The following is a 14,161-nucleotide window of genomic DNA, read 5'->3' as shown; positions in this document are numbered from 1 at the left end:
AAATGGAGTCAGGAATATTAGTGTTCGAAAATCCAGTCCAGGAGGGATGGCCAAGAGGAGAATGCCAAGTAGAAAATAGAGAGAGGGGCGCCTGGGTGGCTCAGCCGGTGAAGCGTCCAACTCTTGATTTCAGCTCAGGTCATGATCTCACCGTTCGTGAGATCGAGCCCCACGTCATGCTCTGTGCTGGTGGCTTGGAGCCTGCTTAGGATTCAATCTCTCTCTCTCTCTCTCTCTCTCTCTCTCTCTCTCTCAGTAAATAAACATTAAAAAAGAAAGAAAAGAAAATATAGACAAGACCGCCAAGAAGTTTGCCTGAAAAGCAGTGGAAGGAAAGGCTGTGGTTTGGCACGTCAGCCCAATTCACAAAACCAGAAGAGAGACAAAGGATGGGGAAAATGGGGGAAAAAAGAGGAACTAGGAAGGGAGTTGGAACAAGTGGAAGTCATAATGCGTCAATGAGAGCTATTTTGAGGACACACTGTCCAATGAGCCAGGATGCCAGAATGCAGGAATGGGCCACCCTAGTGAAGCCAGGGTGCTTCAGGAAAGGGCTAAGTCAAAAGGAGAGGTGTTTAGTGGGAAGGGAGGGTGATCCACACTGCATACACCACGGACTGTCTTGCTATCTGCCAGAAAGGAGGTCTGGCCTGGCTCTCCAGCCCTGCCACTGACCTTTGACTAGTCACTTCCCAATTAGGTCCACGGGGACACCGGCTGACTTGGTGGGGCCTGATCTTCCATTGCAGTCACCTGGCTGAGTGAGTCATCCAAGAACAAAACATCTCATGCTAACTGCCATATGGATCCACAAGTTTCTCTAGAGCTTTCTTAGAGCAATCTGCTAAGAAAGTTTATTTTATTTTTGTTCCTTCATTACATGTAGCAGCAGCTCAGTAATCTAAGGAAGGGGAAGGGGAAGGGAAAAGTGAAGTTCAAGGTAACACGCACCTCTGAGCATAAAGCTCCAGGAAGCATCACCCAAAATGGCAGGAAATCCAAATTTCCACGTTTCACCATATCTAAGACTATGGATGTAGGATGTACCATAATTTCAGAGATTAAAAAAAGTGCATCACAGTTCGTTAAATATGGCATGTGACATCAGAAGGCATTTGTGTATAATTTGCCTCTACCAATATTAAAATGTGTTATGGGTTGAATTCTGTGCCCCCAGAAAAATATGCTGACGTCCTAACCCCCAGTGCCTACCACTGTGACCTTATTTGGAAACAAGATCTTTGCAGATATAATCAAGATAAGGTCCTTAGGGGAGGCCTAACCCAGCCTGACTGATATCCTTGCAGGGGGAAAACACCATGTGAAGACAAACATACAGAGAAAATGCCATGTGATGACAGAGGCAGAGATCGGAGTGATCCAACTGGAAGGGAAGGAATGCCAGAGTACCAACAACCACCAGGAGACAGGAAGCAGCAGGGAAGGATTCTATCCAGAGTCTCTGAGAAAGCAGGGCCCTGCTGATACCTTGCCTCCAGTTTTCTAGCCTCCAGGGAGACTAGAATAAAGTTCATTGCGTTAAGCCCCACAGTTGTAGCACCCCTAAGAAGATAATACAAAAAGGTTTTGCATTTCTATAGCATATATGACACGATTTCGAGAAACACTGCCCTTAAATACTTTATGTGATTGAGAAAAAAAAAAGCCATTCTGGAATGAAAATTTTGCTATGGTTAATCCATCTATAGATAATAGGAACATGGCCACTTCAGCTTTATACTTTTATACTAATACACATCAGTGGTGTTGGTGTTCATTCATTCATTTACTCAACAACTATTCATGAAGCACCTACCTATGCCTGGCGCTCTCCTAGGCACTGGAGACATATTGTGGAACGAAACAAGCCCCCTAGTCTTGTGGAGCTCAAATTTTAGTGCAAAAACAAAAACAAAAACTTACAACAAAAATGGACAATTTCAACCAGTGGCAAATGCTTTTAAAAAAAACAAAAGGAGAATAAAAGAATAACATCAATGAGGGGAAGAAGTCTCTTCTAGAGAACATGGTCAAGAAAGGCTTCTCTGGACCTGAATAAGCATTTTTCCAGAGACCTACAGATGGCCAACAGACACATGAAAAGGTGCTCAACATCACTCATTATCAAGGAAATGCAAATCAAAACTACAATAAGATATCACCTCACACCTGTCAGAATGGCTAAAATCAAAAAGACAAGAAATAACACGTGTTGATGAGGATGTGGAGAAAAAGGAACCCTCATTCACTGTTGGTAGGAATGTAAGTTGGTGCAGCCACTATGGAAAACAGTAGGGAGGTTCCTCAAAAATTAAGAACAGAAACATCATATGATCCAATAATTCCACTACTGGGTATTTACCCAAAGAAAACAAAAACACTAATTCAAAAAGATACATGCACCCCTATGTTTACTGAAGCATTATCTATAATACCCAACTTTGGAAGCAACTTAAGTGTCCATCAATAGATAAGTGGATAAAGAAGATGTAATACACACACACACACACACACACGCACACACACACACACTAGAATATTGCACAGCCATAAAAAAGGATGAGATCTTGCCATTGGTGATAACATGGATGGACCCAGAGGGTATTATGCTAAGTGAAATAAGTCAGACTGAGAAAGACAAATACTATATGATTCACTTATATGTGGAATCTTGAAAACAAATTAATGAACGAACAAAAAGCAGAATCAGACCTATAAATACAGAGAACAAACAATGTTTGCCAGAGGGAAAAGGGGATAAGTGGATGGGCAAAATGGGTGAAGGGGACTGGGAGATAGAGGCTTCCAGCATTGGGATGAGTAAGTCATGGGAATAGGGAATACAGTCGATGGTATTACAATGGCGTCGCATGGGGACAATGGGCGGCTACACTCGGGAATGTAGCATAATGTATAGAAATGTTGAATCACTACGTTGCACACCTGAAACTAATGTAACATGTATGTCAAGTGTACTCAAATAAAAAAAACAATTAAGAAAAGGGGGAAAAAGAGAAAAAGAAAGGCCTCTCTGAGTTGACATTTCAAAATGATACAAGTGGGTCATGAGAAGATCTAGGGGACAAGCATTCCAGAAAGAATCCACAAGTGCGAGATGGACTTCAGCCTGTTAAAGAAGTAGCAGGAAGAGAGAGGGAGGAGGAAAGAGGCAGAGAAGTGGCTGGAGGAGCAGTCAGGGACCAAAACGCTAGAAAGCTACAACCATGGTAAGGAGTATGGCTTTCATTCTCCATATGATGGAAAGCCACGAGAGGAATTTGAGCAAACGTGAGTAGAGAAAAGGTCCTCCTGGCCACTGAAAGGAAGGCAGACCTAAGGGGAACAAGATGAAAAGAAACCAGTTAGGAAGCTATTACAATAATTCAGGCAACAGACGGCAGGGATTTGGATTGGGATAGTAATGGTGTTAACAGTGTGGTCAGACCCTAGACATGTTCCAAGGACTTACTGCCGGATGACATGTGGGGCACGGTAGAAAGACAGGTTTGCTCCCTAGCAAGTGGACCCGCTTGGACAAAGTTCGAATGTTTTCACCACCGGCCATACCCTTTCACTGACTCTTCAGCCAGTAGGCCCTGCCCTCGTAAGTAAAGCCAGATCATGCCTGGTTTGCATCTCCAACTGGGTTAATGAGGTAGCCGTGTGCAGAACACTGCAGAAGGCCCCTCCTCGGACCGAGTCCTACCTTCTGTATGGTTGTCATATAACATTAACACCCAGTCCCTGAGCAACACCATAGGGCAGCCGTGGTAAAATCAATGATCATTATTATTGCGTAACAGTGAACGTGGTGGGGAAAACAAGCAGAACTGTAGGCAGGGGATCTCAGGTCCAAAGCCACTTCTTTGCCATTCCGCTGGCTAGGTAGCCTCCAACAGGCCCATTCATCTCCCTGGGGCTCCGACAACAGTGACTCTTGTATTCTCTACTCAAGGACTCGTAATTGCTCATTGGTATTTAAAGGGCCTAATGCAGCCATGTCGGTCAAACACGGGAGACCCCAAATGGCTGCTTCCTTTCCCCATGCTCCCAAATATGGACATAGTACTTATCTCAGGCGTTGTTAGGATTAAATGAGATAATTTAGGTGGAAGAACCACCTGTGGTGGATGCTCAGTAAATGTTGGCTTCCTTCCTCCTCACCTTCCCTCTAACTGCTTCCTGCGTTAGGAATGCCATCCCCACCGCTGCCCCAGCCCTGCCCCAGGGTCAGACTCACAGGACCCTCTGCCTCTAAAAGGATATGCTGAAGAAATCGCTGCCCAGGAGACAAGAGCCCCCAGGGCTAGAGCCTACCAATGCCACTAAACGCGCTGTATGACCTTGGGACGGTCCCTTCAACGCTCAGGGTCTCCCTTTCTCCTTCTCTGTAAAGCAAACAGTGTTGGGTTAGAAGATCTTCAAGGTTCCGCCAGTACTGGATGTCTATATTCCAGCCAGAAAGCATCACGAGTGACTCCCAGTATAGGAGGCCTAGCATCCCTGGGCCCAAGACCACTCACACAATGCACAAACGCCCATTTCTTCTTAATAGCTTGACAGACACTTGATTCAAATGCTGCATCTCAAGCTCTGGAAAATGTTATCAGCACAGGCCCCACCTCCCAAGTGACACACTCAGCACAGAGAAGAAGCGAGCTGGTACCAAGCTCTGTTTGAGGCCCAGCCCAGCGGTGCCCTGTTGGTGACCTCCTTGGCATGCAGCTGTCCAGTTCTGCTACTCCTCCTCCTCCTCCAGCTCACGTCTGGTGGGTACGGATAGCAGGCAATGGTCCTCACGGTCCCCACCCCCTCCCCTCCCCACCCTGTCTTGGTAGGAAGGCAAATTATTCCCACCGTTTTGGAAAACAACTCAGCAAAACCTATTACAATTTAGATGTAAAACATTCATGTCCTTTGACCCAGCAGCTTCGGTTCAAGAAATTGAACCTGTAGAAACACTTGAACAAAGGTGCAGACAATGAACAAGGAGACTCCCTGCCGCTTTATTTGTAGTAGCAAATACATGGGAATGATCCCAAAGTCCGCCAGCAGGGAATCCATTAAGTAAATTCTGCTACATCCATATAACAGTATGCCTTCTGGCAAGAATTATATCTCTTAGGATAAATAATGGAAAGATATAAACTGACATAAAACATGCTTCGAGGGGCGCCTGGGTGGCTCAGTCGGTTAAGCGTCTTGACTTCCGCTCATGTCACGATCTCACAGTTCACGAGTTCGAGCGCCGGGTCGGTCTCTGTGCCAACAGCTCAGAGCCTGGAGCCTGCTTCGGACTCTACGCCTCCCTCTCTCTCTGCCCCTGCACAGCTTGTACTGTCTCTCTCTCAAAACAGGTTTTAAAATTTTTTTAAAAGAAATAACAATAAGAATAAATAACTGCATATGGTGACACACATGGGGGAAAAAAACTGAAGTAACTATTAACAGCAGGTATCTTTAAGGACAAGACTACAAAGGACTTGGTACTTTGCATTATCCTACTTCTGCACTGCTTCAACTTTTTTTTTTTTTTTTTACAAGCGGAATTACTTTTATAAGCTAAAAAAAAAAATTAGAGCTAATTCTGAATGTCCTCAGTCCTGTCTCATTTTGTACACTGGCATTCACCTACATGTAGGCTCCCCAGAGCATGCCAGGCTTCCTACAAGCCGGGACATCTGCAGCATCAGCACCCGTTAGCCTCTTTGTGAAATCCAGCGGGAACTCAGGAATAGACTTTGGCCCACTCCCTTCAGGAACCGCCCGGGAGAGAGCAGGGTATGGTCTGTTCTCAATATGTAGCAGTCCCAGATCGCTCATCAGTCTCAATATGTAGCCACGTTCCCCTCATCTCAGAGAGGTGGTCACACCCGCCCTCCCGCAGCTCCAGCAGAGGTTTAACCTGGAGGAGCTTACCTCGTGTAGTGGCTAAAGCAAGGGTTTGAAACCACGGGTGGATCTCACAGGCCCGGGGTTTCTCGACCCAGGAATCCCATTTAGCACAGAGATTTAGGTTAACTACGGGGACTTCTTTTTTTTTTTTTTAATTTTTTTTTCAACTTTTTTTATTTATTTTTGGGACAGAGAGAGACAGAGCATGAACGGGGGAGGGGCAGAGAGAGAGGGAGACACAGAATCGGAAACAGGCTCCAGGCTCCGAGCCATCAGCCCAGAGCCCGACGCGGGGCTCGAACTCACAGACCGCGAGATCGTGACCTGGCTGAAGTCGGACGCTTAACCGACTGCGCCACCCAGGCGCCCCATAACTACGGGGACTTCTTAAAGTGGCTACTGAATGTGCCTTTTGCCAAACCTCTGGAGCTCTCTTCTGGTGCGAAATTTTTCAAGCCTGTTTTTAACTGTAGATCTCCCTCTTCCCTGCCCCCCGCCCCCCACAAAGAAATCTTTACATGGAGTTCCATGATATGAATTAGTTAAAGGAAAAGCTTCTCCAGTTGAAGGTGAGGAGGGGCAGGTGTGAACCAAAGTCTCTCCCTCCATCTCCTTCCATTTTGCAGCCCCTGAGACACCAAGAGCCCGACCAGGCTCAGGGGGAAGATGGCTTGTGCAAAGTCACCCAGCAAACGGATGAAAAAGCTTGCACAGCTGGGAATCGAATATAGGTTTCTCAGTTTCCGACCCGCAGATCTTTTCACACTGACTTTTTTTTTTTTTTTCCTGCATGAAAGGAGGTGTTTTTTGTAAGCTTAAAAAAAGAAATAGCACAAGTTTAGGTAGAGGCATAGGAACACACATGAGAATTATTATATATACATGGAGGAAAATCTGAATCGAGCACACCACCTGGGGGCACTGGGGCGGATCAGTCGGTTAAGCGTCTGACTCTTGATTTCTGCTCAGGTCATGATCTCACACAGTTCATGAATCCGAGCCCTGCATTGGGGCTGTGTGCTGACCCTGCAGAGCCTGCCTGAGATTCTCTCTCTCTCTCTCTCTTTCTGGCAATCTGACTAAAAACCAGAAGGAAGACTTATTATTTTCAGATATGCTATCAAAAATTTTAAACATTTTTAAAAATTTTTTTAATTTTTTTTTAATTTATTTTTAAGAAAGAAAGACAAAGTGTGAATGGGGGAGGGGCAGAGAGAGAGAGAGGGAGACACAGAATCCGAAGCAGGCTCCAGGCTGTGAGCTGCCAGCACAGAGCCCAACCAGGGCTCCAACCCACGAACCACAAGATCATGACCTGAGGTGAAGACCAACGCTTAACCAATTGAGCCACTCAGGTGCCCCCCACCCCCGCAAAAAAATTTTAAAAGGTAGAATAGCTCCAGGTTTACTTAACAAGGATTGTGATGTACCATATTTGGCCACAAAATACGCATTCCTTTCCAGACTAATAATAAAAGTGCTGGTTGCTGCAAAGTCCTCTCCAATATCCTGAAGAGATCGCTACTTAGCACTGGGGAAATCAAATGGGTTATACATGGCTCAAAGGCATTGATCCCGTTAGAAAATTTAGAAATGGAAAGTTGCATCTGGGTTTCATTCACATGGTCCCCTGCTTTCTTTTCTTTTTTAATTTTTTTAATGTTTTTATTTATTTTTGAGACAGAGACGGAGTCCGAAGCAGTCTCCAGGCTCTGAGCTGTCAGCACAGAGCCTGATGCAGGGCTCGAACTCATGGACTGTGAGATCATGACCTGAGCTGAAGTCGGACGCTTAACAGACTGAGCCACCCAGGAGCCTCATCAGGGTAACCGCCTCAGCACCTGAGGAAGATGAAGTAGACCTAGATAACCCCTGGGCTTTCTGGGGTTCTCCACAACATGGATGAATCTCAGATGTGTCACGCTATGTGAAAGAAGCCAGACTTAATGGGCTATGACTTCATTTATATGACGTTCCATTAAAGGTAGGACTGTAAGGACGGGAAACAGATCAGAGGTTGCCAGGAACTAAAGGTGGGGATAGGGTACTGATGACAAAGGAGTTCAAGGGAACCTTTTGGGATGATGGAAATATTCTGTATCTTGATCATGGTGATGGATACTTGATTAAACGTGTGTCACAATTCAAAAAACCATATACCTAAAAAGGATGGATTTTATTGCATGTAAATTACCCTTCAGTAAACCTCACTTTAAAAAGAGTGTTCCTGGAGGGGCATCTGGGTGGCTCAGTCAGTTAAGTGTCTGACTCTTAATATTGGCTCAGGTTACCATCCCAAGGTTATGGGATGGAGCCCCCAGCCAAGCCCCACATTGGGCTCTGTACTGAGCGTGGAGCTTGCTTAAGACTTTCTCTCTCTCTCTCTCTCTCTGCCCCTTCCCTACCTCCTGCCCCCCCTCCTGCTTGTATGTGCACACTCTCTCTCTAAAAAATAAATAAATAATAAAAAGAGTGTTCCCGGAGACACTATGTACATGGGGGAAAAAGGCAGATTTTACACATTTCTTTTGCTGGATAGTTTCACGTTGCAATAAACAGCAGCAGCTTACACAGGAATAGACAGTATCATTCTCCCACTCCCACCTGCATTGGCACTCAGGAACCGAGTTCCTTCAAACACAATGATCTTCCCATCTAGGAACGGGCAGAGCTCAGGGGCAAGGAGGCGAGGCGATGGGGTGAAGTAGCAGGCCAGCTCTGTGGGCAGCAGAGGGGGCTGGCTCAGGCCAAGTGGTTTATCCCTGAAGCTGCTCAGTCACTCCCCCAGTTAATTATCTGTCTGCTGATTCATGAGTTGTGGTTCCTGTGGGCATGCTTCTTGGCTATTTCTGCCAACAGAGGCAGAAGGATTCGCAGGGCTGGGAGGGGATGATAACCAGAGATCCTGAGTGTGGTGGGGAGTTACAGAGGAAGAATTTCTATTAGGAAATTCCAGAGTCATATCCATTTTCCCCCTCCTCACTGTCGCCTCCTTACCCCATCTTATGCTGTCCCCAGGAGATCTCTACCACTCACACGGTTTTGAGGGAGGTAAAGGAGAAAGCTTCCCTCCTGAGTGTCTCCTCCCAGGAGAGAGGGGAAAAAAGCAGACAATCCACAGATGGTCCCCTGAGAACAGAGGTCTAAGGCACCATAGTGCAGAGATCCAAATGCCCAAAGAATTCATGGTCTCAGCTGTATTCTAAAAATCTCCAGAATGCCCAGATGGAACACTGGAGGCTCCTCTGTGAATCAGTGCAGATATTCAAATACTGGGTTTCTTGCAATGAGGCACATCACCTCCAGATGCCTTTTGCTAGCCTTCCCTAGGTATTTATTTTGGCTGCCAGGGTGCCAGTCACTGGGCCTACAGCACTGAACAAAACGGACATGTCCTTCTCCTCACAGCACCTGAAATCTTGTGAATGTCTTTCACTTTCCTCTTTTCCCAGAGACAGAACTTAAGGTTTTCTAGTATATAAAGCAAATGATGGGCCTCTTTCCTCCTTGGTCTCTTCTGTGGCTTCTTGCTGGGTGAGAGTGGCTGAGATATGCCACACCACCAATGGCGGAATGTCACAAGGGTATGGAATAAGGGACTCCATCGGTCTCACTCTGGGAGCCTGGGTTGCATGCCTGCATGAAGCAGTAATAGTTCTTGTCTCCAACACATGGTAGGTACCATGGATAGGAATAATGGCAATAGTAAACGCCATTTGGGGTGCCTGAGTGGCTCAGTCAGTTGCACATTTGACCCTTGATTCGGCTCAGGTCATAATCCCAGGGTCATGGGATCGAGCCCCACATCCAGACCCGTGTAGGGCTCTGTGCTGATTCTCTCTCTCCCTCTGCCCGATCCGCTACTCACATTCTCTCTCTCTAAAATAATAACTGATAATAATAATAAAATAGTAAATGCCATTTGTTGAATGCTTATTTTGTGCCTTTATCTCATTTAATTGGCATAATCATCGAAGTACTGTTTTCTCCACTTTACAGATGAGGAAACTGAGATTCCCAAGAGATGAAGTAACTTGCCCAAGGTCACACAGCCAATAAGAGGCAAAATCAAGAATTAAACACGCATCTGGCTGGTTTTAAACCATAGCTGTCCCTTTCCCCAGCCAACAAGCCTTCCTGCCATGTCTCTCCAGGCCCTGAAGGTTCCTGCAGAAGCTTCATCTGGAGAGTTTCCAGGATATAAACTCAGAAGAAGAAATTAGCACTTCAGCTCAGAACTAATCAACTTAGATGGTGACAGCAAACAAAACTAGTTATCCCTCAGGTCTCAGGTTAGAATAAAGACTTAAACTCGGGAAGCCACAAAACCCAATACCTCTTGGGTGAAGCCAGAAAGATCATCTTTGCATGTAAATTCCAAATTTCAATTCTACCCTCAAACGACCTCGCTTCTCCCCATACCAGACTCTCCTATTCTGGGACAGCCTCTCTGTGCCACCACCCAGCTCTTTCTGTGTGTCCCTTCAACACTGTGTGGACCAACAACCCTCTTCTGCTCTCATCCTAACCTCCTGCTTCCCCAAGAATCTGACAACACCTGCAACCCAGCAGCGGGGGATTCAACCCTGGGGTAGGGGATTTAAACGTAATTGAAATTGCTTTTACCAGGAGTCTATTATTTTGGAGGTCTGACTCTAGAGAGCAAGCTCTTAAATACTTCTCCACCCTGGCTCTCAGAAGGAGTCTGGGGCTGGCTCAGCACAACCCATCACAACAGCTGGAATGATCCCAATCAACGACGAATCTGTGAACAGATCTCCCAAAGGATATTTAATGCAAACTTAAGTATGTCAATGTGGTGGTATCCTATATGGATCATTACAACTCTGTAAACCAGATCTACAAAAAAGACCAGGAGGGAGGGGTGGAGGAAGAGACACCAAAATGACAGGTACACTCCTCATCTTCACTAATACTGGCACCTGCACGATGCTAGGCTCTACCTTAGGTTACTTTATTTCCTTCTAAGACTATAAGAATATAATGATTAGACTCAGAAATCATTCAGAAATTCAGAAAGCTGTAGACGTAAAAAGAAAATGTTTTAAGTTCACGGAAGCAGGCAGCCCCACTGCCCTCGTCGACACCAGGCAGCATCTGAACCGCGGCTCTAACACCTCCCAGGACACAAGGCTGGAGATGCGTATTTCTGTCCTATGGTCACCAGGCTGCTCACTGTAGGCTGAAGACATCGGTTGACATGTTTGAGCATCTATCGCATGGGAAGCTTCGGCAAAAACAGCTTAATCCCCTATAAATGATCTGTAACTCCCCCATCACATCATTCATACAGATTGTGGGGATGGTTTCCTGGGTGTACATTTATCTACAAACTCATCAAGTCATATACATTAAATATATACAGCTTTTTGTATGTCAACCATACACTAAAGTGTTTTTTTTTAATATTGTTGCCTTGTCCTGTATAATCTTTTATACACACACACACACACACACACACAAGATCTTGAAGGCAGTCATCAAAGTATTTCTGAAGAGCTATCTTTGATATGGACTTATCTCTTTTAAATACCTCCTGCAGGATTTAAATGGTCTTACAAGGAGTACTACTGGTTTCATTAAGAGTACATATATGTACACATGGGTGTCCTCTGCAGAGGAACGCCCTAGCGGACCAGGAGCCAGAGTTCTCCCTGGCAAGGTCACTAGGGCTCCGGAAGGACCACGGGCAGCATCCCTAGACTGTAATCTCTGCCCCTCCACCCGCTCCCCAGGTCCAATGAGGCCGAATCGAATGCTAACCGCCTTGGCATGGTGTGTGCAACAGCAGGAGAGACAAAGCCAGGGATCGAAGCCAGTAACAGGGACCCGTGGTGTGGCTCCTCGCATATACTGGAGGGCGATCCCGGAAGCGGAGGCACTGCTGTAACCCAGGACCCAGGAGGAGGGTGGGAGCCAGAGCCCTCACCCTCCTCCGAACCGCTCCTGCCGGGAGCCACCAAGGAAAAAGAAGAAAAGAAAACTTGGGAGAAAGTGTAACCCAAGGAGAGAGAGGAATGTGCAGGAGCGGGCACACCCGCGCGCGCACACACTCTCATCCCGAGCAAGCTACAACCACATCCCTCGACAGCGCGCGGGAACAGCCCCGGGAAGACGCAGCTCGCCGCGCCCACCCGAGCCAGCCGGCCTCCGCACGCCCCAGGCCACCTGCGATGCGCGCCGCCCCGAAGGTGCGCCCGCCACCCCCCGCGCGCGCGCCGAGGCTGCCGGGGGCAGGCGCCCGACTCCCCTAAGGGCTCCGGCGTCCTGGAGGACCCGCCCCTAGGTGGCCTCTGAGCCCTGCTACCGCGGGGTCGGGAAGCTCCCCGGCTGAGGGCTCCGGCGGCCCAGCCTGGCCCCGCGCACTCGGAGCGCAGACGCGTGGGGGCGGCCCGCGGGTTTGCCGGCTCCGAGTCCGCAGACACCGCGGCGGCAGGATGCGCGGCGCGGATCTCCGGGGAGCCGCGTCCCCGCAGCGCGGGAGCCTCACCCACCTCCGACACCGACGCCCGCCAGCGCCCCCAGCACCAGCACGGCGGCCCAGAGCGGCCGCGCTCGCATCTCGTCCGCCGCCGCCGCCGCCGCGCCCGCCCCACAGCGAGTAGCGGCGCCCGCGGCCACTTTTCCCGCAGCGGGAGGGGAGGGGAGGGGAGCGGACGCGGTGGGTGGGACAAACGGGGCGGGCCGCCGACTCGCGCTTCCTCCTCTCCCGCTCTTTTCTGGACCCTGCGCCGGCAAGGGGGTGGTGGGAAACCTCGGCTCCTCTCCCCCTGCCTGGCCGGGACCCGCCTCGAGAGGCGAGGCTGGGACCGGAGCGGGGTCGTGGGCACGTTCTCCGCAGACATCCTGGTCCCGGGGTCCGCGTCCGGATCCCGGGTATGCTTAGAAAAGCCAGGAGCCTGTGGCCGGTCTCCTGACCCAGTCTCACCTCCTGAGGGCTTTCTCTTTCACCTGAACTCCCGGGCACTTTCCCTCTGTACCTTGAGTTTCATTCATGCACACTTTAATTTGTTTATTTGACAACCTTTTGAATGTTTACTCTATGCCAAGCACCGGTCTAGTCCTTCGTTATTCACTGTTTTTCCCCTTTTGGGTTACTTTGGTTTTCCAGAAAGCCTCTTGACAAGACCGCATCTCAAGCTTGTGTAAGCAATGATGTCCATAAAGGGCCTCTCTCTACAAATACTTGGCTTGCGTATGGAAAGTGATCAACAACGTAGGGCCAATACACTTCCTGCAAACGCAAACTCACAGGCTTTGCAGCTTTATCGTATTTTCCTCCAAGGTTTCCTTCCCACTCTCTGCCTGCCCCCCCCCCCCCCCCCCCCCCGCCAATCCCTCCCCTGGGTCTCTGGGTCTTTCCCAAGACCAGAAATCAGCCGGCTCAGAGGGGCAAAACGCCGCGGATGTGAGCAGCAGACCGCCAGGGGCTGGGGCTGATGCTCCTGACGCAATGGGTAGCTCTAATGACATAAAAACCAAACCTGATGCATCAAAGAGGATATGGAAGTCTCTCCAGCTCCTGGGCTCCCCTAAGGGCTTTCAACCTGCCCCTGGGCTTCCCTAAGCCCTCTCGAGACACGCAAGATACCTGAAACCTGGCCCTGACTCAGCTTTCCAGCCTCATCTCCCACCCTAAGCCCAGGAAATTAACTTGGCATTCTCAGACACTCCATGGCTTTCCATCTGACTGACCTTCCTAAATCTTCCACCTGGAAAATTGCACTTCTCTTTCAAAATATCCCCGATGTAATCTCTTCCAGGTAGGCTTGTCTGGGCCCGTTCCTCCAGCCCCACCCTCTGCAGAGGTGGGCACTTCCTCCTCAGACCTCCTAAACATTAGGATACAGCAAAAGAGCAGCACCCATCAGCAGAAATGTCACTAGCAAGTTGAAGGGGACAGAGGAGGAGCCAGCCCACAAAGGGTAGCTGGGCTTCCTGACCCGGGGTTTGAGACACCAGCTGCACATGCCTCTCTCAGCTGGGGAAGAGTCTCTAAACCATGTTCACAGTGTTGTCCTTGCCCTGGCACAAAATCCAGATCACACGGCCTGGTCACATGTCTGCCCACGTATTTACTTATTTGCTCAATTCCCACAATTATAACCAATCTCCCAATCACCCAGGTGTCTCCTCAGCCTAGCTCTGTTGGCACCAGAGGTTCAACAAACCTGCTGTCCCACTCCCCAGCCCCTTCAGCCTGAAAAACTTCCTTTAACAAACCTTGCAGTGAAGGTCTCCTGGC

The 14,161-nt window shown here is 48.4% G+C and overlaps 2 protein-coding genes across 3 annotated transcripts in view; one reads left to right on the top strand and one right to left on the bottom strand.

The window, feature by feature from the left end:
* Positions 1 to 12,698, bottom strand: part of ITGB3 (integrin subunit beta 3) — a 54,520-nt gene extending 41,822 nt beyond the window's left edge. Inside the window, exon 1 of one of the 2 annotated variants that reach the window (XR_007459300.1) lies at positions 12,411 to 12,698. Coding sequence is in view for 1 of the 2 variants with exons in the window: in XM_049637587.1 (XP_049493544.1) it covers positions 12,411 to 12,477 (67 nt within the window). In the remaining variant the exon portion in view is untranslated. The remainder of the gene's footprint in view (positions 1 to 12,410) is intronic. The other variant, XM_049637587.1, reaches the window with a different exon arrangement.
* Positions 1 to 14,161, top strand: part of CDC27 (cell division cycle 27) — an 803,505-nt gene that overhangs the window by 674,348 nt on the left and 114,996 nt on the right. The window lies entirely within an intron of this gene.

Source organism: Panthera uncia, chromosome E1 (genome assembly GCF_023721935.1).
Source record: "Panthera uncia isolate 11264 chromosome E1, Puncia_PCG_1.0, whole genome shotgun sequence".
NCBI lineage: Eukaryota > Metazoa > Chordata > Mammalia > Carnivora > Felidae > Panthera > Panthera uncia.
The sequence above is the reverse complement of the archived record's forward strand: the minus strand, read 5'-3'. Positions and strand labels throughout refer to the sequence as shown.